This window comes from Siphateles boraxobius, unplaced genomic scaffold, assembly GCF_051911475.1.
Source record: "Siphateles boraxobius isolate OS27281-9 unplaced genomic scaffold, OSU_SipBor_1 41, whole genome shotgun sequence".
NCBI lineage: Eukaryota > Metazoa > Chordata > Actinopteri > Cypriniformes > Leuciscidae > Siphateles > Siphateles boraxobius.
Genome location: NW_027509042.1, coordinates 10,259,439 through 10,285,488, shown reverse-complemented (window position 1 = coordinate 10,285,488; position 26,050 = coordinate 10,259,439). Strand labels below are relative to the sequence as shown.

General features: G+C 36.9%; 4 protein-coding genes across 7 annotated transcripts; 2 read left to right on the top strand and 2 right to left on the bottom strand.

Moving 5' to 3' along the window:
• Window positions 1-711: 711 nt before the first annotated feature.
• cunh1orf159 (chromosome unknown C1orf159 homolog) lies at window positions 712-12,618 on the bottom strand. Of its 4 annotated transcripts, XM_077198309.1 has the most exons (9): window positions 11,189-12,618; window positions 11,010-11,100; window positions 4,333-4,417; window positions 4,040-4,126; window positions 3,759-3,800; window positions 3,153-3,287; window positions 2,854-2,879; window positions 2,694-2,724; window positions 712-2,504 (listed from the first exon to the last, which is right to left on the bottom strand). In XM_077198309.1, the coding sequence occupies exons 3-9, from the start codon at window positions 4,370-4,372 to the stop codon at window positions 2,401-2,403; spliced, it is 465 nt and encodes a 154-aa protein (XP_077054424.1). In that variant the 5' UTR covers window positions 4,373-4,417; window positions 11,010-11,100; window positions 11,189-12,618; the 3' UTR covers window positions 712-2,400. The 4 variants fall into 4 exon arrangements, with proteins under 4 accessions (XP_077054424.1, XP_077054425.1, XP_077054426.1 ...); XM_077198310.1 differs by lacking the exons at window positions 11,010-11,100; window positions 11,189-12,618 and adding an exon at window positions 5,082-5,150; XM_077198311.1 differs by lacking the exons at window positions 11,010-11,100; window positions 11,189-12,618 and adding an exon at window positions 4,588-4,675.
• Window positions 6,005-11,882, top strand: ccdc36 (coiled-coil domain containing 36). Its single transcript, XM_077198301.1, has 8 exons — window positions 6,005-6,183; window positions 6,342-6,414; window positions 6,589-6,742; window positions 6,953-7,104; window positions 7,306-7,354; window positions 7,467-7,557; window positions 10,662-10,759; window positions 10,869-11,882. The coding sequence occupies exons 1-8, from the start codon at window positions 6,141-6,143 to the stop codon at window positions 11,880-11,882; spliced, it is 1,674 nt and encodes a 557-aa protein (XP_077054416.1). The 5' UTR covers window positions 6,005-6,140.
• kbtbd12 (kelch repeat and BTB (POZ) domain containing 12) lies at window positions 12,050-16,256 on the bottom strand. The gene is made up of 6 exons (XM_077198300.1): window positions 15,982-16,256; window positions 14,530-15,715; window positions 14,063-14,333; window positions 13,712-13,862; window positions 13,386-13,583; window positions 12,050-13,015 (listed from the first exon to the last, which is right to left on the bottom strand). Exons 2-6 carry the CDS (start codon window positions 15,609-15,611, stop codon window positions 12,846-12,848), a joined length of 1,872 nt encoding a protein of 623 aa, XP_077054415.1. The 5' UTR covers window positions 15,612-15,715; window positions 15,982-16,256; the 3' UTR covers window positions 12,050-12,845.
• Window positions 16,257-17,330: 1,074 nt separating this feature from the next.
• On the top strand, window positions 17,331-25,130 carry slc26a6l1 (solute carrier family 26 member 6, like 1). Its single transcript, XM_077198248.1, has 19 exons — window positions 17,331-17,657; window positions 17,735-17,874; window positions 17,957-18,067; window positions 18,349-18,524; window positions 19,305-19,469; window positions 19,562-19,714; window positions 20,054-20,136; window positions 20,508-20,655; window positions 20,744-20,857; window positions 20,939-21,016; window positions 21,150-21,245; window positions 21,385-21,491; window positions 21,604-21,673; window positions 21,915-22,007; window positions 22,791-22,901; window positions 24,007-24,411; window positions 24,490-24,544; window positions 24,660-24,805; window positions 24,931-25,130. The coding sequence occupies exons 1-19, from the start codon at window positions 17,524-17,526 to the stop codon at window positions 24,952-24,954; spliced, it is 2,409 nt and encodes an 802-aa protein (XP_077054363.1). The 5' UTR covers window positions 17,331-17,523; the 3' UTR covers window positions 24,955-25,130.
• Window positions 25,131-26,050: the final 920 nt, after the last annotated feature.

The following is a 26,050-nucleotide window of genomic DNA, read 5'->3' as shown; positions in this document are numbered from 1 at the left end:
GGAGATAATCAGTATGAGGAAAAATAACTAGGAAACGTTTACATGTGCAACAAAAGTCACGTTTTTTCACAAGTCTTGCTGAGGGTGTGTGTACAGTTACTGTTGTGTATATTTTACATGTGTGCCAGCTATTGTTAGGTTGAATGCTTTAAATAATCCCGTTGAAATGTGGATATTTGCAATTGTATCAAATAGTGAGGCATGACAAACATAACTTAGTGGATTGAGCTAATGGAAAGACAGTGACGTGGTACCTGCTCTGTTTTGATCTAGTATTCTTATAAGGAAGTGCTTATAATATTATAGATAAATGGGATCAAGGTCTCCTGTACTGTTTACCCAAGGCAAATGTAAACCGTTGACTACATGGTCACATTCAGATGAGTGGTTTTCCGATCACAATAGTAGTTAGATTTGATTATGCTGAATTACTTTTGAAACAAGTCCAACCTAATATTCTACCATTATAATAAAGACTCTACAGATAACACAATGATAGTATTGGCCAGCAATTCAAATTCTTAAAAAAGAGATTTATGACCACCACTCCCAAACTTTACTCTACATCTTCCCAGAATTTATACAGCAAATGACTCTTTGATGATTAACACCATCCGCCACCTGGATTGTTTATTTTGTGCACAGTGGCTCTTTGCAAGAACTATTGAATTATATTCTGCTCAGATGATATAAAGTAAATAAATAAATGACTTTTTTCCTCAAATCAAAATATCTTTTATTTCTGTAAACACTCAAACTGATTTTTCAGTTTGTGATCAATACTCCATTAGGACATCAACATACAAAAAAAGTTAATCAACAGCATCAATCGAACCATAATTAATATACAAAATATACTGACATGCTTTCCAGTTGCTGCACAACAGCCAATAAAATGACATGAGAAATACGTTGAATTTAAGTGGTTATATTCTAGAATCAGTATCACTGATGTATCCCCATGAAAGCACATAATTTAACTTTACATCAAGTAAACATTCCTTACTTTTGCTTGATCCAGCATACTGAAGATTTTAAATTTCACAAAACAAGTTCAAATACCCCTTCCTGAAATGAAGTAGAAAAGATGTAGAAAAAAATCAAACATAATCCTTTAAATAAACAGAACCATTATTACAAATAAAAAAAAACAACAACACAGAAAATCATAAATATATAGGCATAGGGGATGATATGGCTTACTAAAAGGCCACTACTTCCAATATACATTTTCAAAGTAAAGCAAAAAAAGTAACTGACTTCTCCAGCCCTTTCATACAAATACCAGTGCATCACTCTCTTTATGACACTACAAAATTATCAAGCATTTTTGTTTTTTCAACCAAAAAACAAGAAAAATTTAGCAGATAATCTAGGAGCTCTTTCATACTTTTACATTCTAATTTTGTATAAAATGTACAAAATCAAAAATGGTAACTTCATCCATTAGCACATTCACTCAACGGCACTTTACCTTTTACAGTGGAAAAAAAGGGAACTCAATGTTTTTGTTAACTCCTTGTTTGGCAACAGTTTTTCACAACAATTTTGATTATATATTGTGTTAACAGCAAGTTTGCAACTTTAAGGCCTAGCAAATTTGAATGTATCGTTATAACTCAAACTTCTTTGGTGCAAGCCAGAATATTTTATGTTGAATATAGTAAGGAATGTGCTATTGTTAGCAGTTGGACATTTCAAGCACACTTGTTAGTATAACATGAATATGCTGTTAACACAGAAACCCAAGCCTAAAGTAATTTCAATGCTCATACCGGATATTTCCAGCAAATATACAGTATATGGCATCAATCAAGTGCTGTTGACACTGTACAGGATTAATAGAAAATATTATATTTGATTGTACAGGAGCCAAATACTAAAATTGTTTTAACCAAATGGTAAATATGCTAATGTCTATTTATTTATAAGGTTTGAGGAGTTGGTTGTGTGCAAGTATGACTAAATGCAGAAGTCTAGTTTTGGAGCCTAGTTACAATGTCACAAGATTCAAAAGTACAATATCACAGAAACATACAGATAATAAATATAATAAGTACAAAATTCATTGAGAAAACAACTTGACTGACTGAATTATAGCTTAACAATCAAAAATACTCTAGTAGTGCAACACCTGATCTTTAAAAAAAAAGAAAGAAAGAAAGAAAACATATTGTGTGAAAAATATATAAATAGAAATAAATATCTGGATCAATGAAAAGATGATCTAAAAAAAGTTTTCCAAGATAAAAGCCAACATCAAGATACTGGATGCCTCATGTAGCCTATATAACTTTAAGGAAAGTTTCACAAAAAAAGTCAACAATCCTATAAGGAAACAGTGCTATAGGACAGGTTCACGTTTTGAAAGGGGGCTTACAGATGGCCCTTGGAGGCTGGTCACACATTGTATACCTTGGTTACTGCCCCTGTTGCCACAGTAGCACTGTTGGATGCTGATTTTGCTGAAGGTCTCTCCCTCCTGACATATCTTGGCTTGCGAACTGCAGACAAAAAAAAAAAAAAAAAAAGTCACATTCATTCTGCTTTTACTTCAGTTTCTTTCAATTAATAAACTATTCAATTAATAAACTATTTAGCACAGTTGGAACTAGGATAATTCAATAGATAATTCAACTCTTTAGAACTTTGATAATTCAAAATACAGATTAAGTAGTGACAACTTCTAATACCTGAAGATGTAGCTTCAGGAATCATGACAGCCTTGGAAGAAAATATGAACAAGTTAGTAATTCGGTACAGTAGTATTTAAAAAGACAAAGCAGTGTTTGTCTTTGATGACAACGTTTTTTTTTTGACAAAAACAAATGGATTTTATGTAGATTATCTTACCGTCTCACTTGGTTGGAATATAAAAGCTGATAAAGGAAAATTACACAATTTACAAACCTTGAAAAATTATCTTGAATAAATGAAACCCCAAAACACTACCAATAATACTAATACTATTAATAATAATAAATAAATAAAATATTCAACACAGTTAGGTAAACAAAGTCAACCAATCTATAAACCTAAATCCAAACTTAAAGAAGCAGTCACTAACAAAACTGGTCCTACTGTATGTCAAAAAAAGCATTAAAAAGGCATTTACACATTTATGACCTTTAAGACTTTCTTTTTTGTTTTACCCTTATTGCGCCTGTAGAAGACTCCAGGGAGGCGGTTGGAACGCTTAAGGTAAAAGAAAGATGCAACCGAGAGGATGAGGCCCAGGCTGATCAGTAGAGTTCCTAGAAGGACAGAAGCCGCTACACCCGGACCACCTGCCATTATAATGCAAAGGGTGAAATTATAGTGCCGTACTACGGAGCCCTGCATATGACAGGCGGGAAAAAATTAAAAAATCAAATATGTCAGCATATTTTACTAATTCGTTCTCTCCTTTTAAGTAAATAGTGTGCACGACATAATAATTTGTTCCCTTGATTTAGTTAAATCAAATCAAATTAGTGCAACGTGGCCATGATTTACTAAATCAAGGGAACAAATTATTATAATGTGCACACGATTTACTAAAACGAGGGAACTAATTATATTGTGCGAATAATTTAGTTAAAATGAGGGAATGGGAGAAAATTAATTCTTAATTAGTGTCCACGATATTCAGATTTTTGTCTGCATGTCCTGTGCAGGACTCCTTCCAAATCAGTATCAATATACATAATGAATTAGGTTTTGAAGCAAATTTTTTTGTGAACTGTTCACATAATTATTATTAAATAATGGTAACTTACCAATCATTTTAATTAATGTTCCTGGAAAGTGACTAGTCCTTGCTAAAGGGAGAGTAGAAAACAACAATGAAGTAAATAAAAAGATAAACAATAATATAATAAATAAATGGCACATCTAAGAGTTCAAAAAACAGTAGGTAAACAAATAACTCCTTCAGTCAAATGATTCCCAAATTGTAGCTTTAACATTTCAATGAAGCATGATGCATGAAGAAAAATCCACATTAAGCAATCTTCTAGACTATGTAGCTGCTGTTTAATGTCTATGGCATGGCACTTACTATTGTTAAATGAAGTTGAATTCCCCTGTTCTGCTGAGTCACAGGACACACAAAAGATTGTACTGTTCTCCTGAACTTGAAGGAGCCCTAGAGGAGGATCCAAATGCACTATCAATAGTACTAAAATGTCACTATAGCCTATCGATAACATAAAATTCCACAGAACTAATTTCACACAAAGTATGCATAGAAAATTTGCTCAGGTTGTATTTACAAGGCACATTCATTTGCATCTCTGTATTAGTGTTATTTAAAAATTATTCACAATTTGAAAAATTACATTTGAAACATACCAGGATTACAGAGTGAAATATTTGCACAGGTTTCATTCATTCTCTTTATTCTTTCACAACAGTCATTGGAGTTTTCTAGCAGAGCCTGAAACACATGCAAAACCAAAATACAGATCAAGAATGAAATTGGGCTTAATTTCAGTTTTAGAACATGTGAATACATTGGTTACTGGCATTCCAGTAGTTATGCTCTCACATACTGAGAGTAGTGTGAAATTATTCCAAAGATTCCTAAAGAGAAAAGACAAGAGATACATGGTCTCTGGAATTTCTAACACAAAAAGAGCAGCACTGATGATGTAGTAGACTGTATTCATGATGAGATTACTTCTGTGGGTTAGATGGAGTCAAAATGGATCTGAAGCCCATTCTTTTTTGTATATTTAATAAATGCAGGGTCGTGTCAACTTCAAGATTGAGCCATCACGTTTTCTGAGGACGTCAACTCATATCAGGAGACGTCTAATTCTACACTCAAATGTCGTTTTCGGTCGGTGGTTGTATATTCTCTAAAGAATGTCATTTTAGCAGCAGTTATGAAGACAGTATGACACACAAGCTACCCCACCAAACAAGTTCTTCAACAGTCTATTTACTGAACAGCTGGCTAATTACTGTAAGTTAGCTTGCTGTGTGGATAGTTGGTATTCCATTATACAAAACACTCTACGAATAAAACAGAAGCAAAGACTGTTTCGTTTTCCGACGACATAAAACAGATTTCTGTGATAATAAGCACGTGAACTTACCTGTGAAACGCAAGTTTTAATATGTCAGAAATCTGTTGACAACGGCAGTTTACTTCCTGATTATTAAACTGCACTGCCAAAATACAAGTCTTGCACAGTGCTGTTATAGCCATAGGTTATAGCTTTGCCATTATTATTTCTTCTTTTATTAGACCACCATTATTATATTTTTTATTACTAATTATGTTAATGTTGTGATGCGAATAACATTTATTAACTAAACATTAAGCGAAACAGATTAGTCAATGCTGTTGTGATATTAGATGTTTTACTGTTCTGTTGTTTATTTTCTGCGGTCTCCGACCGTGTATTTGAATGATTAAATTATTAATAAGAACATATGTGAAATGAAATATCAGAGTTGCTTTGCATTTTCTAAGATGTTTAGCTTTTATAATGGAGACACGATACGAGCATTCGTAGTTTTGGTGGCTAAGATAGAGTTTTTTTATAGCTCATTAAAATGTGGTTTATGGTGAACCACATTACGAATTTTTAGCAAATAATTGTTAACCCTAGTGGGGTTTGATCATAGGGTTTGATCGGTAAAAGTTCCACACTACTTCACCGCACCGCATGTTTTTAAATGTCGCAGCAGGCATAACGTTACAACCAGCAGTTTTAGATGGCATGATATCATTACAAGCACTGTAATAAACAGGAGTACAACTGTAAATTGTGCAAATTGTATTTTTTTTTAAATAACTGAACTGTTTGCAAAATGCCTATATACTAAAATGACATTAACCTCAATATATTTCCACTTACAATATAACAATACACAAATGTTCAAATAATGATAATGGGGAATATTAATTCTATATATTATTTAAACATATTGTAAGTAGAAATGTATTGCCACTCACATTATAAGTATTTAAATAGTGCCATCTAGCGATCGCAATCAGCCAGGCTATGATTAAAGGGGGTGAAGGTGTAGTGTACTGTTGGCTGCATGAACTGTTTGAATTCTGTAGCCCGGGAAAAATGCCCTGTTGTAAATGTCACGTACTACAAACAGCTTAATTAAACCGTAACGGTCAGCAACAACGTTTATTTATGTTGCCTCAGAATCATTACTGCATATCAAAGTCATTTACTGGTAAGTCACCTTAAAATGAACTAAAATAAACAGTTGCTTTCTCGCTAATTTATAATGAAAACACACAGCTTTGATGACGGCAGCCGTACGGCTCCCGTGTAAACAGTCATTTATTATGACACTGATAAATTCTAGAATATTTTTAAACACATTTTTAGATCTTGAAAGTCTGGATATGAAGCCCAATGTCTGGAATATTAAGGAGATGTTGAACATCCCTGCAACTTCTGGGTATGTCTGATACTTAAATTATGTAGCAGCTAGCAGCTACTAACCAAAGGATTTGTCAGCTGACGTTAACTTTTACGTTACTGTCATTTACACTTTCCCAAACTTTTACCTTGAAAGGGGACATTATAATATCGTTTTTATATTGATGTTTATTCAGAATTATGTTTGTTATAGTGGGATAAAACCCGGTAAGGGTCCAACCAGTGACTACTCCAGCCTGACTGACTCTCAGTTTCTGTTGGGCTCTCAAATGTGGCCTGACAATTCACAAGGGTTCACTCAGGACATGAGTGGACAGAGCAGAGGTTCTCAGCATACATCACAGGAGGTAAATATCTCGGGCATAAACTGTGTTTGTTTGTACTGTACAACATGCCATGTTTTATCTTGTGTAATATGATGAACATATTCTTGATTGTTTTATTTTTTGGTCCACAAACCTTTCATCAATGACAATTATTGTGACAGGTTGTTGTGAAGTTGTTGTCTATAAAATATTTTAAGTTTCATAATTCCAAATTGTCTAAATCTTCTACAGATGAAGGAAATGATGGTGTCCAGCAGTTATAGTTCTAAGCCGTTTTTGTTTGGCGGTGATGGCAAAATCCTAAACTTCTCTGGTGGCAAATCTGTTGGCATGTTGGACAGATTTGAAGAGGAGAAACGAAAATCCAAAGAAAAATATGAAAGGTAATTTGTCTATCCTTGATTCCTGCTCAATAATAATAATAATAATAATAAACTATCTAACTGTATAATATATTCTATATATAACTGTATAATAATAAAATCTAACTGTACTGATGTCTGATTTAAAGTTCTCTATTGCAATTTTTCTTATAGCTTTGGTTCTGTCCTGACAGATTGTTATATAACTTTTTCACTTTTTAGGGAAATTCTCACTAATGGAATTCTACAATTGCAGGAAACTCTGGAAAATGTGAGTATTGTACTTAAGGCAAAGGTACATGTTTAACACTTTTAGAATATTTTCACTGCACATATTCACGGTTTCAACATTACTTGACTTTGACCTACCTCTTCCCTTTTAGACCAGAGAGACTTTATTAAATTGCATTGATGGAAGTAATGACAGTACCAGAAAAGTTTTAGTGGAGAGAATGGATAATTTTTCAAAAACAAGTACGTTCTTGTTTGTAAGTTTTGTATATTCTTACAAATGTTTGCAGATGGTTCTTAACAGTTAGCCCATGCTGACGACCACAGCTTTCCACAAATAACACTACACTACCATTAAAGATAATTTTTATATGAGGTTTAAAGGTACACTATGTAACTTTTTTTGTTTTGTTCAAAATTAACAGAAATTTATCATGAATCCTACTTCCAAAACATGTTTTTGTCTTACCCTGATTCACTATGGTAAGCCTATTATAAGTGTTTATATTTTAGACCTGTTGGGATGGTTTTCGCTGGAAATATTTTTCAGGCATGTGATTGGCTAAGGACAAAAAAGCAGGAAATTTTTTTGTTTTATTAACATTAAATAGATAGTTCTCCCAAATTTTTTAATTGTCATCATTTACTCTCTCAAGTAGTTTTAAACCTGAATAAGTTTCTTTCTTCTGTTGAAGTTATTTGGAAGAATGTGGGTAACTAAACAGTAGATGTACCCCCAGATTCTTCAAAATATCTTCTTTTGTGTTCAGCACAAGAAATAAATTAATACAGGTTTGGAACAACATTACAGTGAATAAATAATGACAGAATTTTTATTTTGGGGTCAACTATCCCTTTAAGGACAAGCGGCTGCATGTTTATTATTGGGGCTACGGTCTCTTTAAGACCTTTACGCGACGCGTCTAATATACACGCGCATTTGACAAGCAGATTTCTCTCAGTTTTCTCGGTTTGCTTTCAGTTTAGACATAACCAACTTTCCTTATGTAAACCTTGTGTGTATTTGAGAGTATTAGCGAAATAAGACTCGAAAGATAACTTAGTCCAGTAACCAGGCGCTGTTAGACAGGCTTTTAGTGCATGTGCGCGTCGCCCTTGTGTTTCTCTTCATATCTGTAAAATTTTGAGTAAATTGCTCCGGCTACTTTGAGGCATGTACAGGGCTGCATTAAGAGCTCAGTGGGCCTCGGGGCTATGAGTTACTGCAGTTACTGTTAGGTCACCAACTACAGAGAGAAACCCCACATATATTGTATAAAGTAATCAAATACATAGTTTTCACTATAAATTCAACATTCATTCTTATTTATTTTACAAAAGTGATTCAGTCAAGGGCAGTAAATTACTTTCCTTCTGATGTTCGATTAACATTATTGACACAAATGGCGACAGCAGCTTTATTAGCAGCTTCTGTCACTTTAAGACCGCAGGGTCTGAACTCATGTGTGCCGGGCAAAAACCGTCTGAAGTTTAACCATGGTCTCAAAACTAGCATTTACAAAATTAATTCTCTCCCACTGCTTACTGTGCCTGAGCAGTTCAAAATAATTTGTTTCTAAACCACAATGCTTAAAATCGCGTTTAAATTATAAATTTGCATCATGATGGCGCTTCAAAATTGACATATTTCTACCAGATATATTATCGCCAGCCCTTTAGGCGAATATAGAGTTTGATCAAACACAAAAAGCAATATATTACATCCATCAAGTTAATAATCAAACTTATCGAAAATTGGTGGGGTCGATGATGACGCTGTGTCTTTATCTGCTCCAACATGTGCCCGGCCCACTTGCTGTTCCACAACTTCTCTGTGATCATCAGCATTATATTAGCCATATATTATGTAATATAATATTTATGGCAATAATAATATATTTTTTATATTAGTAAAATAACCAGATAACTTGGGGATTTTACTGAGCAGCTCATGTTTCCTCTGCTGTTCAGCTTTTTAAAAAAATCATTTTTTGAGCCCCACTCAAACATGTTTTTTTTTAAGATGACATTTTTAGCTATGCTATCGAAGACGAAGATAATGCGTGACAATTTTAAGAATAGTCTAGAATGAAGTGAAGAGGGGAGGCGATTGATTGGTTGATGCGTATATTCTAATAAGGCGCAGGCAGCCATCATCTGATAGGCCTACGTGTAGCAGCAGGTCGGTCGTTCACAAGTTAAATATAGAATAAATGTATTTGACTGGTATATCAAATTAAAACGTGACGTTTCAATTCACCATGCCCTGCTGCCCACGGGGGTTTGATTGACAGGCGACCTGACCAATCATAACGCCGAATGCCCAATTTTGTCCGACAACAAAGCTGTCAGTCGATTAACGTCGGTGGACTTGAACTTGAAAAACGGTATTGTTTAAATTACTTAGATGACAATATTTGAGAGTTGAGACTTTGTTTCATATCAATAGTAAGCTGCTCTGAGCTCTCTTGTATGTCGGCGCGTAGTCACTCAGTGTAACGTTAGTTTTTGCCCCGCAATGTATTTTTCACTGTGTGAGTGAGAACATGATTTGCGTGACTCGTGAGAGCCGCCTGGCTTGTCACGCAGTAACTAAAAAAGGCGGGTCTTTGCGAACGGTCACTATAACATTAATGATAATGATTCCATGATAATACATGGAATATACGGCAAAGCGCCACTAAATAACAGGGCTAATTTTCTGGGGGGCGTGGTAAGGCTTTGGCAATCAGATGGCTAGTAGTAGTCAATCTGCTCCACAGCCAATCACAGGCCCTCTCCTTGCTCGCTTCCCGGGGCTTTAGCCCCGCCTAGCCCTATTGTTAATGCGGCCATGAGCATGTATGGGAGTGGCAGTTGTCACAAGTTCACACTGAGCGAGAAAGTTTGATGTGCAGCACGCTCAATCGCAAAGCTTCCCAAAAATCACCTGTTTAAAAAAAATGCCTAAAAGAGCAAAGTTTACTGGCAAAAAGTGAATGCGACAGAGCTTGTGACAGAGTTTATTAATAGATATAGCTACTGTCCTCAGCTAGTCCGCTTGGGATCATTTTCATCCAAACTGGTTATAACTATTAAACCTAGTAGTGAATGTTTTATGAGCAGTAGGATATTCTCTATCTTTTTTTAGGTATGAGAAAGAATCATATTCATCCGTCATGCAGAGCTAAAGCACAAAAAACAAAACAATGTAATTCCACAAAATGCATGCAGTTTTGTTTTTTAACCACTAGAGGGCCAAAAGTTACATAGTGTAGCTTAAAATAGCATATTTATATTTTTTTAATATATTAAATGTAGTAGATGTTATTTATTTATAACATATGACATTATGTTGTCCATTACAGTTGAAGGTTATTTGAACAGTGTGAAAGAGGGTATAACATGTCAATTTGAGACTCTGCAGAGCCAAACGCAAATAGAAATGGCAGACAGGGAAGCCAAGGTAAGGACTACACATATAACCTGTCCTAGACAATTGATGTAAAACTAATTATTAATATACTCTTCATTGGCAATGCTAATAAAGCCACATTTATTTTCTATTAAAATAGAGCAGTCTGGCTGCAAAAGAGTTGAGCTCAAACATGCTTAACCTCCATCGTGATCTGGAACATCTAAAAGTAGAGCAGAGCAAGGAGCAGGGCATGCTGGGAAATATTCTGTCTCAGCTTAGCACTTTGATTTCTACTCACAAGCCAATAGCAGGACCTAGCTCTGCCAGAATGATTGACAGTGAGGTCCAGACATCACCTGGTCTGTTAGAGAGGTTCTGTATCATGTCAACTGAAAAATACCAAGAGAGCAAGATGATGTGCAACAGGCCTGTCATTTATTCAGGAGAAGCAGTAGAACAGAACCAGTGTCTACTTACCACACAGAAGACACAGAACAGAAATGCTCTGCCTATAAAAAGACAGCAGACAGCAGTCACAGAGGATGTTTTCCCTGATGCTTCACAGAGATTATGGTGCACAGAGTTAGTTGAGGCCAGACCTTCAAGCCCACTTGTGGATGCTCAATCCACTGCATCCATAGAGGACCAAGAAGAACCGTATGTAGATAGACACCTGGTGCCTGAAAAACCATTGAACAGATTGGGCACTGATGTAATGTCATCACTGAAAGTACCTAGGAGGCGCCAAAAAGCCCTGAATTATAGGGGGAAAAAGAGAGCCTTGGTTCTCCCACAAAGACAACCGGTGAGAAAAAAAGGAGCAATGAAGTTTTCAAATGACAGCCTGCAGAATGAAGACCTTCAGTGTGAACAAAAAGACAGAGTACCTTTGTCTTCTCTTTGTGACAACTGGAAAGTGACCAACAAATCTCTTGCAGAGAATCACTTAAAACTACAGCAGCAAGCCACTGTAGCACCAGTCAGTCGGTGTGTAGCTGAGCAACCACTAAACCCCTTCAGTTTGTGGACTGAAGATACAGACAGTTCCCAAATGAGGTTGGAGTACAAGATGGCTGAGTGGGAAAATGTGGTGCCTGAACCTAACCCTACCGTTATAGTAGGAGAAGGTGGCCTGTGGCAGCTCTTTGACATTACTAATGACTCAGAATAAAATGCAGAATACTTCCATACTGTATGCTGATAACATTTGAGAAATTATTTAGAGTATCTTCTATGTTCAGTTTTTTTGTTTTTTTTACTAAGAACTTGAAATTGCCTGTGAACATGTGAACCTTGTCCTCTAACACTTTACTTGCTATAGACAATAGACATTATCTGTTCCTTTTCTGTTGCTGTTCCTTGTTTATTTTTTGAACATTGGCACATATGGATATTATAAAAACTCAAAGACAGTTTGGCAGACTTTACTGCCTCTAAAAGTATTGTTCTATTTTATTTGTACCATATGACTCTAAAGCAATAAAATTCAAGCACATTCTGTAATTCAGACATTTCATATTCCTTTTTTCCAAATCATATTCCAGAAGTTTGTGAATAATTTGTTTTGCCTTGCAAATATTTTAGAGAATCTCTGTGTAACATTAACAGGTAAAATATAGTTTAAAAAATATATTCAATTTTGTTTGAAGTTGAAACATGACAGATTTAGCTGTTGTTAAGTTTGACAGATTAATATATGTTTAGTAAATTGCATCAACTGCTTATATTTACGGTACATATACTGTATTGTGCAACTCTATGCTATACATTTTTACTATGCTAGTGTACTATGCTAGTTTTACACATAAAACTGTAAATTATGTGAGTTTTTCATCATATCATTTGACACATATCTTAATACATACTATACCTCAACTATTGGTAATATCTAAAATCCTAAAATGTTGACAACAACAAAATCACTAAAGCACTTGCAGAATTATAAATTAAAATAGTTTGAAGTAAAAATTGATATCTATTTATGAAAGCCCTACTCCCTATACCTACAGTTTTCTGACAGGGGGATAACAATTATGCAATTTATATTATTCACATGACAGAAGAGGAATTCTGTCATGTGAATAATATAAATTGCACAATTTTTCATGAGAAATCATTTTTGGAGAGATTGTTGTCATTCCTCTACCAAGTCAGCAGGAGGGGGTATGAGTCCACGAGGGTTCAGATTTGCCACCAAACATACATCGTAACTGTCGTGCATCAGAGCCTGCCTTGCCACCACAGTCCATACATTTTCCCAGGGATCCAACTGCAGGATGTCTTTAGTGATGGTCTCATGACGATCTTGGGAAAGAGTGGAGTACTTACAATGTTGTCTATTTTGAATGGCCACATAGTATTACATGGATTTAACTGTTCAAGGCTAAACTAATCCCAAATTTACACTGCATAGGTGGCACAAAAGTGCCTCTGTAGTGGCAATTAGGTTTAATGGTGCTCAGAGGTAGCATAAATGCATTTACACAACAATTTTAACTGCATATTGTTATACTAGGGGCTGAGGTGGGTCAGAGCAGGCATAATTTAGTCTGTTTTTTACGCTGTATTGCACCTTTACACAGAATTTTAAGCAGGCACAGAGCAGCCTTAACTCAGCTATGTGAAAATGCCTAAGTGGACTGATACTGATATTACAGTATATTTAAACATTTACCTGCTCCTTTGTAGTATCCACAGACATAAAGTTTTCCATCAACAACACCAGCATTTGATGCATTGCTGCGAAGTGATAGGAGAGACCATGGTAAAGGAGGACCATCCCTCCAGAAATCGCCATCAGGGTTGTAGATCTCTACTACATTAAGGCAGTGACGTGACTGGCCCCGATCCACACCTTCACACCCAATACCACCTGCAGAAGGAGACACTGAAACTCATTTTACAGTACAGTATAATCTTTGTAATTGCATGGGTGATGCCTAGCTTTACTTTTTAATAAAATAAGTTGTCATATTGCACTCATCCTGTTGACATTCTCACCCAGTACATAGATTTCCCCATTGACTGTGACTGCGCTGCAACGGTATTTTGAATATTTCATAGGGCCAAGTTCACTCCACTTGTTGTTCTCGGGGTCATATTCAAGCAGGCGATTACTCATACGGTCAGGCTCGTCATCTGTGCGGTATGACTGCCATTCATGAGACATGGCAGAACAGGTGCATTAGAGGGAAAGAGAGAAGGCAATAAATACACAGTTACTGTGCTCCCCCACTTGTTTTTATTTTCCAAATTATAGTGATTTATTGTGTTTTCACCATTCAGCCTCCATTTTTATGCACTACTTCTGCAATATAAAGATGACAAATTTCCACTATTTTGGTATATTACCTGTGGAGTCCGTCCCCCAAGCACATAAAGGCAACCCTTCATCCGAACTACACTGTGATAGGCAAGGGGCAGGGGCAGAGGGGCACCACTTCGCCATGGCCCACCCTGTAAAGACCAGCGCTCAACACTGTTGGTGATGAGGTACTGGTTCTTCAGCTTCATCTGACCTCCAATCAGATACAGGTTGTCTCCCAAAGAGCTCAATGCATAAGAGTCACGATACTCTGCTGAGCTCAAGTGTTTCCAGGATCCTTGGGCTTCCTTGTTGTACCTGAAAAACACAGCAAATATTAGATTTTTGAACTGTATGTTTTACTGTCTGTAATAATGTGAAATATTTTCTCTCATTTAAATTTACATTTTAGGTGCTCTAATAAACACATTAATATAAGGTTTTGCTTTATACAGTATATTTGATGTTGAAAACATGGGAGTATTACTGTAATTTTCTCCTGCAGAAGCCTCACATGAAAATCTCGACGTTTCTGTCTTTCTGCCTCGCCATCCTTCTGGCTCCGAGCTCTCCTGCTACAACAATTTCATTCCTCTCAGTTACCACTCCAGCATAGACATATCCAAGCGCATCACCGTATCGTGGGGAGGTGATAAAAAGAGTCCGCCCGGTGTTGGGAGCATAACAAAAGCTGCGCTCGGTGTAGCTTCCATAACGTGAGCGTATCCCTCCGCCATCATTACCAATGCAGAGCAGGAGGTCTGTGGTCTCCATACCGTAGCGCAGCTTCAGTCGGCGGGGTGGAGCATCTGAATCCAAGCTTGCAGTTTCAATAGCCTCTTCCATTATCTGAAGACATTCGGCATCAGCTAGCAGTGCTGTGTTCCTTTTCATTGTCCCCTTCAAGTAATCCACACCCACCAGTGGAAGACGTACCTTCTTTAAGAGTTCTGGGAGGTGCCTGGCCCGGTTCTCTTCCACTGACCCTACACTCCCAGGACTGTACTTCACCCAGCGCATCACCACATCCAAAATGCTCTCTTCCCGTGAAATATTAAGGTCATCTGAGCCCAATAACACCACTAACTGGTGAGCCTCCAACTCCAGCACCTCTTCCCCAAGGCATACTTCAGTGAAGTGCTGCCGCAGATAGCGCTGAGCCTGGTCGGCCAAGTCCTCTGCCCCTAGATCCCGGGCATAATAATAGATTCCCAGGCAATTAGAAGCATCCATTTTGTCAGTCATGTAGATCTGACAACGACTGAACACATCATCCATTTGTAGAAGAAAAGCAGCAACAGAGATGCCCTGCACATTGGCTGCAGTGAGTGGAAGATTGGAGCTGTACATGTATTCTAGCAAAAGGGCCAGGCTTTGTGCCGGCATGTCTCTTAACACCACTTGACGGCTGGTACACTCGCGCAGACCACAGGTGAACATTACGCGGAAGTATGGACTGAAGGCAGAAAGCACTGCACGGTGGCATGGGAAGCTAACACCCTCAGCGATTAGAACCACGTCTGTTAGCTTCTCAGCATCCCGCATTCGGTTTAGCTGTTCCAACAGCGTCAAACCATGCTTGGCTCTCAGATCCATTTAGTTTTGTTTGTTTTTTGTCTTGATAGCTTACCTTGAAGAAGTGTTAGCCTTAGCCTAAATACATCCCGGAGGTCCTTAAAAGAATGTCAAGGAACATGCATCTGAAGAGATAAAAAATATATTTTTTAGCAAATGCAGCTAAATGACAACTTGCTGCGATATGCTAGGGCACCCTCAGTAATCCACAGAACTTTAAAGAAAGTTAATTTTAATGCACCAATAATTTTATCTTGCTCTAAGGGTCAGTGCTAAATGGGTCAATGCTCCGACATGTCAACAAAAAGACAGTTATTGTTGTATCAGTCACAGTATTGGCAACAAGCGAAGTCTATCGCATTATATTAGCACATGCATCAATGAATCATACCAGATCTCTGGCTTCCTGTGGTGTCTGCCTTCAGGCAACAATTCGTCCATAACCCACACTCGACACAAACACGCTTGCGTCTGACAGTAAACACTGGGAGAGTGAGCATGCTCTGTACTCAACCTTCCATGGCCATTCCCACTAAGCAACAGTGATAAAAATAGACCATGATTTGTCAAACTACTGAAGGGAAAAATATTCAACAAGTTTTCTTGATCATTGAACACAACTTAATATTACAGCTTGTGTAGAAGTTTTTGTTAAATTGTCACTTTACTTTCCAATGCTTATGTGTTTGTATTTCTCTCATGGAATCTGGGGAAAGGTTCTCAGTACATGAGAGCTAAGGTCACATTTCACCCCATCATGCTCTTAAAGAGACCACACAATCTATGTGTAAGCATTTGTGCTTTAATGCAGCTTCTTAACAGTTACCTTAGATGCAAAAGGCTATTTATACATTCATTTTTTATTTGTGTTATCAAGTTTTTGATTAAGCAAATCCAGAACTTGTATTTGATTTAATTAAATACTTCTTAATAGTAAACAATATTAAACTTTTATACTCTATATTATAAAAAATTAATTTCCTTTTTTTTATTTTTAAGTTTGCTTTTGAAACTCTGCAATGTACCATGCTTTTACATGCAAAATTACTTTTTTGTTCTTGTGGGGATGTAAAGACTTTTAAAGGCAGTAAAGACTAGAAGCCAACTGTTATTTATTTATTTATTACAAAATTTTCCCTGAACTCATACTGTGCCAACTGTACAAACCGATATCTTAAAATAGCCACCCTACGCCCCCTATTTTTTTTCCAATGTAAAAATAGGACCACAAGTGAAATCAGTACAAGTCAGAGGCCTACACTACTCAATTATTAATATATTAACCACAGAAGAGAGCTGTTAAACCTTTAGACCCCCCCTTCATGTGACCACTTCATGTGTTGCAAATTTACAGGATGAATGATGTCAAAACATCTCTTCCTGTCCTGTTTTTTTTTGGGGGGGGGGTTGGGGGAGTCATTCATTCATAATATGCTGCAGATCACAACGGAATTTTCTACTGGAACAGAAAAAGTTTCCATTGCAGTTTACCTTAGAGTGCACAAAGTAGCTACTAATGAACACAGGAGGAAAGTCTGAGTCAGCATTTTCACTAAAATAAGACGAGCTGAGAGATAACGATCAGGGCTTTTTATAATTACATTTTTCTATAATGACATGCACATTGGCAATATTCTTGTTAGCTTGCTTTGCTCATTTAATGCTTCTGAAATTGTATGTATCCATTAAAATAATTACATCCTATTTCTTGTTCTTAAGTTAATGATTAGTAGAACACAGCTTCAACCAACCTCATTATCTCCCCTTTGAAATATCTCACACACCTTTAGAGGGATATCAGAGATTACTGTCACGCAGAAAGCTTTGTGAAGTTGTATTGATGTACTTAGGTCAGTGTAATTTTGTGCTTTATAATTAATTTTTATCTTGACACAGACTTATTATAGTAGCTATACTGCACAAAATAGAGAAAATGAACTCAGGAAATGCAGAGTATTGTATACAGAGAGAGGTTATAGATGAACAGAGGCTGAAAGAGCGATCACAGAGAACGGACCATTCCCAGACCAACCTTCCCATCTCCCATTGGCTGAAGAAATCACTCAGGTAAGATATAGCCATGAAAGCAACTGAATAAAATCAGTATTGTTTTTAAGTGTTTTCTTTTCTTTCTTTTTTTTTAGCTGTTCAGTACCCAAACTGAAACGTACCATAGTTGGTTTCTTGCCTGTTCTGTCCTGGTTGCCCCGTTACTCCGTCTGGGATTATGGCATGCCGGATCTCATTTCTGGCATTAGTGTGGGCATTATGCACCTTCCACAGGGTAAAAGCATGTTTCTTGACTTTTTAATGACTGAAACATACAGGATAATCTTTGTTTGAGACCTTGTATTTGTGTGTTTTAGGAATGGCGTATGCTTTGTTGGCCTCGTTGCCTCCAGTATTTGGACTCTACACATCCCTCTATCCTCCATTAATTTATTTTATTTTTGGCACCTCCAGACACATCTCCATAGGTGAGAGCCTAATTTATATGTGAACACTAATGAAAATTATTAACTTTAGTTGATTTTATTTTGTCTAAATGGATTATTTTCTGCTTGAATCCTGTGTACATTGTCTATTTTCATTGAACTTCACAATGTTCTGACTTTAAGTGACTTTTGTGTTTGTTTGTTTGTGTGTGTGTGTGTGTGTGTGTGTGTGTGTGTGTGTGTGTGTGTGTGTGTGTGTGTGTGTGTGTGTGTGTGTGTGTGTGTGTGTGTGTGTGTGTGTGTGCACGCACGTGTGTGCGTAGGCACATTTACTATCCTCAGTATTATGATTAGTAGTGTGACAGAGAGACTTGCCCCAGATGCAGATTTCCTTATTTACAATGGCACTAATGTGACTGAAGAGGTGGATATCGTATCTAGGGACTTCTACAGAGTACAGGTTGCTGTTTCCACCACTGTACTGGGAGGACTTATTCAGGTGATAAATAAAAACAAATACAAACCCAGATTGGTGCAAACACACAAAATGTATATACCTAAAGCCATGTCATTTATAAATATACATAGAGTAATCATATATATATATATATATATATATATATATATATATATATATATATATATATATATATATATATATATATATATATATATATATATATATATATATATATACATACTACCATTCAGAAATTCTGGATCAATAAGTTTGTTTTCAGAAATAATACTTCTTCGGCAAATGTGCATTAAATTGATCAAAAGTGAAAGTAAAGACATTTACAATGTTAAAGAATTCTATTTCAAATAAATGTTGTTCTTTTGAACTTTCTATTAATCAAAGATATTAGTTTCCATAAAAATATTAAGCAGCACAACAGTTTAATAATAATAATAAGAAATGGTTTTTGAGCACCAAATCAGCATCTTATAATAATTTCGAAAGGATCGTGTGACACTTTATTGACTGGAGTAATGGCTGCTGATTTTCTTTTAAAAATAAATAAACAAATGGTTATTTTAAATTATAATAATATTTTATTATATTAATATTTAATAATGTTTTACTGTACTTTTGATCAAACAAATGCAGCCTTGGTGAGCATAAGAAACTTAAAAAAAGAAAATAATGAAAAGTCTCAACTTAATCTTAAATCTTAATCGACCACAAACTACTGTACATATATCATTTATTGCACATGAATTATAATATATTATTTTCACATTGGAATTAAATACAATCTTGCATTCTCACTCTTAGGTTGTATTAGGCTTGCTGCAGTTTGGTTTTGTTGGTACGTATCTTTCAGAGCCGTTGGTCAGAGGTTATACCACAGCCGCCTCCGCTCATGCTGTAGTAGCCCAGTTAAAGTACATCCTTGGAGTCTCACCCAAGCGCTTCAATGGACCTCTGTCTATTGTCTATGTGAGTACAATCTAACAAACTGAAACATGCATTGGAAGTAAATGCCTCAATACATGCAGACTTAAGTATAACTCTGTAATTTCTCTGTGTAGACTCTAGCAGACTTGGTTAGGCTGTTGCCAGAGACTCATCTCCCAACTCTGCTGGCTAGTGTTGTGGCCATTGTGGTTCTCATCACTGCCAAAGAGCTTAACAGTGCGCTCAGGCATAAACTGTTGGTGCCTATTCCGGTGGAACTCTGCACTGTATGTAATCGAAAAAATGTGAAATACTATCTGCTTTTCTTCATTGTTTGATTCAATCCTACCCATAAGTTGTACTTAGTAACATTTTTATTTAGAGATTCATTAAATCTCTAAACCAGTATCTCTGTTGTATCTGTCTGTAGTGCCTTTCCTTGATGCCCTCTCTGTGCTATTAATCTGTGTAGTCAGCATTTCAACTCTGCATTATAGTGTTTGCGTCATATTATTAATAACTAATTGCACCTAGTCTGGCTTCTTATTTACTACAAAGGAATCATTAACATCATTTTACCCTTAGCTCATGAAATTCATAAAAGTTTGTATATGCTTTTATGCTAGATTGTAGTGGCGACCGTTATATCATTCTACACTCGGCTGAATGAAAGCTATAAGATATCAGTCGTTGGCGAGATCCCAAGTGGGTGAGTTTTCACATCAAAAATATTTGTATTTCTAAATAATAATTGTTTTTTCTCTCAGTTTAGTGGTGTTTGGGAAGGCAAGCATTACAATATTATTATTGTTACCATTTATTTGGGGGACTTGGGGCAACCATCCACAACACTCTAGCAACAACCCTAGCAACCACCTACCAACACGTTAAAACTATTTACATCACATTAGCATCTGCATAGTAAGGCCATTATAACCAACACCAGCATTGTTTTGGCTCACTCACATTTTCTTCAGAAAATATAAAAAATCAAATATGATCAAATATTGGAAAAATAGTTATATGAATTATGATATGCAATGCATGCATTACTGTGGTCGCTCTGATGTGTTTTCTCAGACTTCAGCCTCCTGGGGTTCCAAACACCCGTGTCTTTTCTGAGGTGGTGTTGGATGCTTTTGCAATAGCCATTGTGGGTTATGCCATTTCTATCTCTTTGGGCAAAACCTTCGCTCTGAAACATGGTTACAAAGTAGAAAGCAACCAGGTGGGTATATCACCATAACACATATGGAAATAGACAATCAGATAACTACATTACACAGCTGATCTCTGTCTTTTTCTGACTGTTGTAGGAGCTGGTGGCTTTGGGTCTCAGTAATACAGTTGGAGGTTTTTTCCAGTGTTTTTCAGTTTGTTCTTCTATGTCTCGCAGTCTTATACAGGAAACCACAGGAGGCAAGACACAGGCAAGACAAATGCATTTATACAACTTAGCAAATGCATGCATTTATATATCTACATTTGCTCATCACATTCTGTTTGTTTAGATTGCAGGAGTAGTGTCTGGTGTAATAGTACTGGTGACGGTACTAAAGTTAGGCTCACTTTTTCAGGAGCTGCCCAAGGTATGTATAAACTATCCTCTGTGCTGACTATGAGTCAGATTACCAAGCTATTTTTACTTTATAGATTCATTATTTTGGTGTGAGCTATGAATAATTTATGACTAGAATTTCCATTCTTTGTGTGTCTCTCTAGGCAGTTCTTGCTGCCATTGTATTTGTGAATCTGAAGGGAATGTTCAAGCAGTACTATGACATAGTCACACTGTGGCGTAGTTGCAAGATTGATCTTGTAAGTTATGTTACAGTCTCCACCAAAAATCTACAAGCATTTAGTGGTGCTTACTGAGAATAATCTGAATCGCTTACCCAAAGTATTGGTTTATCTGTACTTATTTAGTCATCTCTATTCTCTGTTTTTGTGTTTGTAGTTGATATGGTTGGTGACACATGTGTCTACTGTGCTCTTTAATTTGGATATGGGTCTGGGTGCCTCCATGGGTTTTGCTCTACTCTCTGTTATCTTCAGAACTCAACGGTTGGAGTCTTTCCTTGCTTCTTATTTTTCAACTGTTTCACTCTTGTCATCTGCTTCATTCTCTTACTGCCTCATATCTGACCTTATCGCATGACTTTTCTGTTTGTCTCAGGCCCAGATATTCTCTACTGGGACACCTCCCTGGTACTGAGCTATATCTAGATATGGAGACACACAAAGAGGTGAGTATTACATTCATTTTTAACTGCAATAAATAGACAAATAACCAAAAATAGACCTCAGTTCAACGTTCCTGTGTAGTCCTGCTAAATGAAGAAATATCAATCACATTCCCACAATTACTCCAGAAATATCAAGACAATTTAAATAGCAAACAAGACTTCATTACGCCTATGTGACCTTTTATATTTTCAATGTATCTACCTTAGCAGACCTATCACAATCATTCTTTTTGTTTTGCAGGTGAGAGAGGTACCAGGTATCACCATATTTCGCTCTTCCGCCACCATGTACTTTGCTAATGCTGAACTTTATCTTGAGGCCCTTAAAAAAAAGGTAAAATTATTTGTTTGGAACTTAGAGTATTTATTTTTCAGTACTTTGGAATGTCACAGTGGTTCTCAACCAGGGGTCTGGGGCCCACTAGGAGGCCTCAGCAAACATCCAAGGGGGCTCAAAATCATTTATAAGACAAAATATAAACAAAAACAACTATGCCAAGCACATATTATTTTATTATGTAAAAATTGTGAGTAAAAAAATTAAACATTTCTGAATTTTCTTATTTTAACTCTAAATATTTTAGTCATGTTTTAATTACAGAAACTAGGGCGTGCCCATAGAACAAAAGTTTTAAAAATAAAACTAGGCCTAGGGGTCCTAATTAATATTTTTTGTGGTTGGTTGGAGTAAAACGTTTGGAGCAACAGTCTCATCCCAAGGCGTCATCTAACTGACGCTTTTGACCATGCGTCAACATGCCGACGCACGTGGCACCCTTTAAACGTCAATATGAGACGCTCATCCTCGGGCGTCATCTAACTGACGCTTTTGACCATGCGTCTAAATCCGACGCACATGGCACCCTTTAGCGTCAGTTAGATGACGCTTCCGTTATGGGTAGGTTTATGTCTGGGGTAGGGTTAGGGTTAGACCACTAGGAGGCGCGTCTTTTTTGACGCTTAAAGGGTGCCATGTGCGTCGGCATGTTGACGCATGGTCAAAAGCGTCAGTTAGATGACGCCTTGGGATGAGACTGGGCTGTTTGGAAACCACTGTCTTTAAAGATAAACCTATATTATTTTCGCTGATGCATATTAATTGCTATTGTTTCCACAGAGTGGCCTGGACATTGGGAAAATGCTCACCTATAAGCGCAGACAGGACGCCAAGCAGAGACGCAGAGAGAGAAGAGCAGAGCGAAGAGCCCAAAGAGAGGCTAAAAGACAGGTAGAAGATCTCTGCTAACTCTTTCCATGGTTACTGGATAATGATATGATAAACTGCACCATTAACATGAGCTAGTCCTAATCCTGTACTATCATATATGTTCAGTATGTTCCAAAACCTAGTGATCTTACAAAGGCAGTATTTAAAGGTGGCATGGGTGACGCAAAGGCTGTTAAAAAAGATATCGGTACTGTAATGATTTAATCCTGTGGAGGCAAGTTGAAGTGAACCCAAATGCAACCTTAATACCAAGACATAATGAAACATAAAACAAAGGCATGAAACTGGAAACATTCAATACTCGACAAAGACACAGGGCAGACATGAGGGCTTAAATACTGTACATAGACTAATTACAAGACACGTAACACCTGTGAACAATGATCAGACGATTAACCAATGACAAGACACATGGCAGGATCACATGACAAACAGGGTATCACATGACAAGACACAGAAACATGACAATATCAAGAACAAGAAACAAAACCCAAAATGTGACAGGTACTTATGCTGCCTCAAAGATTTTGACCTCATATTGTCCAAATTATAAGGATAAGTCAATCCCAAAATGCACTTTTATGAGCTCAGTGAAAACATATTATATTTATAAAAATTTGGGACCATCAAAATAAAGTGAAACCAAAATTTGTTTTTATAAAACTTTTTTTTTTTAAACACTGAAAAGCGTCAATAAAAATAGTAATTGCAAATGGATTATTCTACATAATATTTGTGTGTGCAGTGTATATTCATGCATATTAGCTTAGCAATATACAGTAAAATGTCAAACTCTACTGAAATCAAATGTTTCCTGTGCAGAGTGCTATTTGTGTGCCAATGTAGAGCATTTCAAAACAGTCACTTTAAAAATAACTCCTGTAGTAAACCTTGTTAGCAGACTACAGAAAATAAAGCCTGCTTAAAAGATAAGCCAAGTCTCCTGGTCTTCGCTTCTGAGTTTTTCTACACTTAAGAAGAACAAGGTTTACTCCAGTATGATTAAGTTGCTATGTATCCAGGAAGGCAGCATGTATATGGTTAAACACCTAGTGAATTCATCAGCTCAAATCTGTGAACTGTCACTTTCATTCTTTCTTTACAGAAAAGAGCTCTCAGGGAAGCCTCTCGGCGATCCAAAAGGTCTGTCTTTACACTGGAAGATGAAGTTAATGGAGACATGCACAGAGAGGTAGAGCTTGGCTGGAGAGAGAGGGAAAACAGTACAGTGTTTGTAATACCTGAGACAGCACGGACATCTGATGGCTGTCACACCTGGATGTACCTGAAGGGCACTGACCCTGACACCGCCACCCTGGGGTCAGTATCAGATCTACATGACGAGGACACCACCACGCTAGACTCCAGCAGCGAGGACACTTTAAGCAGGGATCTGGAGAGGGTTTCTCTGGGATCCCTGGGGAAGTGGACCTGGGACATCCATTCCATCATATTGGATTTCTCCACTGCTAACTTTATTGATACAGTGGCCATTAAAACATTAAGGAATGTAAGTACTTCAAAAGTCCAACAGAGAAAAAGTGACTTTGCATTGCAACCAAGCTCTCATCACCATTTCTTATTGTAGATATTCCACGATTTTGGAGAGATCGATGTAGATATTTACTTGGCAGGCTGTCAAGGTAAGGGGTCTATCATCATTACTGTTACAGGGGACTTCAAAGATCTGCCTTCCTGTCAGATGTTTTATTTAGTCAATGATTATAATTTGTGGCCTGTGCATTGTTTTCACTCAAGCACTGGTGGTGGAACAGCTTGAGCGTGGTGGCTTCTTCTCTGATGTCATCACTGAAGGTCGTGTCTTTGCTACTGTGCACGATGCTGTTCTTTACTGTCTCAAGCATCGGGGAGCTGTGACCATCCACAGCTATGAGGATGCTCTGGTAGGTTCTATATGTACAGTATATGTGCTCACCAATATCACACTTACAGTACATATACATGGAATATGATTATGGAATGATTGTTGAATATTATCATATACATGAATTCTAACTTCACATTTCAGGATATAAGTGGTACCAGACTATGAGAGAAGACTGATTTCTTGATTGATGATTCATCTTGTTCTACATGCCCATACAAGCTATATACAAAAAAGTAAACCTCTCCAAGTTATGTTCCTAAAATTAATGCTCAAATAGCATTTGGCTCAGCATTTGACTAATGAAGCATGTCTGATAGTTTTCTCTAAATTGGTTATAAAATGTAGGTATTTAAATTAAATATTTTTGTGGTTGTATTTTTTGGTTTATTTTACTTGTAAAGGATTATTTTAAATTATACTGATTAGTAATATGAACACATAATTTTAAATGCAATGTAATTGTATTTATACCATTTTATAAATTTTGTATAAATTATAAAAAATCTATAAAAACAACAGACAAAATGTGAAAGTAGAAAATCCAGTGTGTTTTTAAAGAAAAAGTGCTCGGTTACTAACGTAACCTCGGTTCCCTGAGAGTAGGGAACGAGTATTTCGTAGCTATACGGAGTGGGAAAACTTATTTTCTCGAGAATATTGAAGCCATTATTTTAAAACGCAGTGCAGCATTGGCTGTGCTGCAGCAACTGCACGAACCAATCGGGTCGCTTCGCGCCCAGGGCGCATCAGAACCCGCCAGAATGGGAGCTAGAAAAATATTATTTTCTAGTGTGTTTGGGTTTGCTATAAAGGCAGTTTTTGCTATCAGTGGCGTGTGCTTTGTAACGGCCTGGTGACTGATTTTTTAACATTTCCAGCCAGCCGAACTGTAACGGGGGCTGTTAGGAAAACACTCAGTTCTCTCCCTGTTTGAGCTACCGCAAAAACAGCGTTTTTCTGTTTTTTTACAGGGCGCCTTACAGCGGGCCAATTGATTGCAGTTATTCGGGAAGTTAATAGAGAAGTTCTCTTTTTGTGCTTTTTTTATTTATTCGGGTCGCTGTTAAAACAGCGTTTGTTTGTAGGGGTGCTTGTTTTGTAAAGGGCCCACTTACAGTTAAAACATCTTCAGTCACCTGAACTGCGCACAAGCTTTCTTCGAGGGAGGTCTGGCTGCGGCAGGACTTAAACCTTCTCTTTTTCCTCCTGTCATTCGACTAGGAAGGCTTCCGAGGCTCAGGGTCCAACACAAGCTTGGGTT

Excerpts from the sequence above, each read along its gene's own strand:
- cunh1orf159 (XM_077198309.1), bottom strand. The coding sequence starts at position 4,372 with ATGAATGAAACCTGTGCAAATATTTCACTCTGTAATCCTG. Across the intron at positions 2,880-3,152 it reads CTTCTACAGGCGCAATAAGG|CTTTTATATTCCAACCAAGT; the intron begins GTAAAACAAAAA and ends TTCCTTTATCAG. Across the intron at positions 2,505-2,693 it reads TCCTGAAGCTACATCTTCAG|TTCGCAAGCCAAGATATGTC; the intron begins GTATTAGAAGTT and ends TTTTGTCTGCAG.
- kbtbd12 (XM_077198300.1), bottom strand. The coding sequence starts at position 15,611 with ATGGATCTGAGAGCCAAGCATGGTTTGACGCTGTTGGAACAGCTAAAC. Across the intron at positions 13,863-14,062 it reads TTGGGGGACGGACTCCACAG|TCATACCGCACAGATGACGA; the intron begins GTAATATACCAA and ends CATGAATGGCAG. Across the intron at positions 13,584-13,711 it reads TGGGGAAATCTATGTACTGG|GTGGTATTGGGTGTGAAGGT; the intron begins GTGAGAATGTCA and ends CTCCTTCTGCAG.
- slc26a6l1 (XM_077198248.1), top strand. The coding sequence starts at position 17,524 with ATGAACTCAGGAAATGCAGAGTATTGTATACAGAGAGAGGTTATAGAT. Across the intron at positions 21,017-21,149 it reads TTTTTCAGGAGCTGCCCAAG|GCAGTTCTTGCTGCCATTGT; the intron begins GTATGTATAAAC and ends GTGTCTCTCTAG. Across the intron at positions 24,806-24,930 it reads ACAGCTATGAGGATGCTCTG|GATATAAGTGGTACCAGACT; the intron begins GTAGGTTCTATA and ends TTCACATTTCAG.
- ccdc36 (XM_077198301.1), top strand. The coding sequence starts at position 6,141 with ATGTTGCCTCAGAATCATTACTGCATATCAAAGTCATTTACTG. Across the intron at positions 6,743-6,952 it reads CTCAGCATACATCACAGGAG|ATGAAGGAAATGATGGTGTC; the intron begins GTAAATATCTCG and ends AATCTTCTACAG. Across the intron at positions 7,105-7,305 it reads TCCAAAGAAAAATATGAAAG|GGAAATTCTCACTAATGGAA; the intron begins GTAATTTGTCTA and ends TTCACTTTTTAG.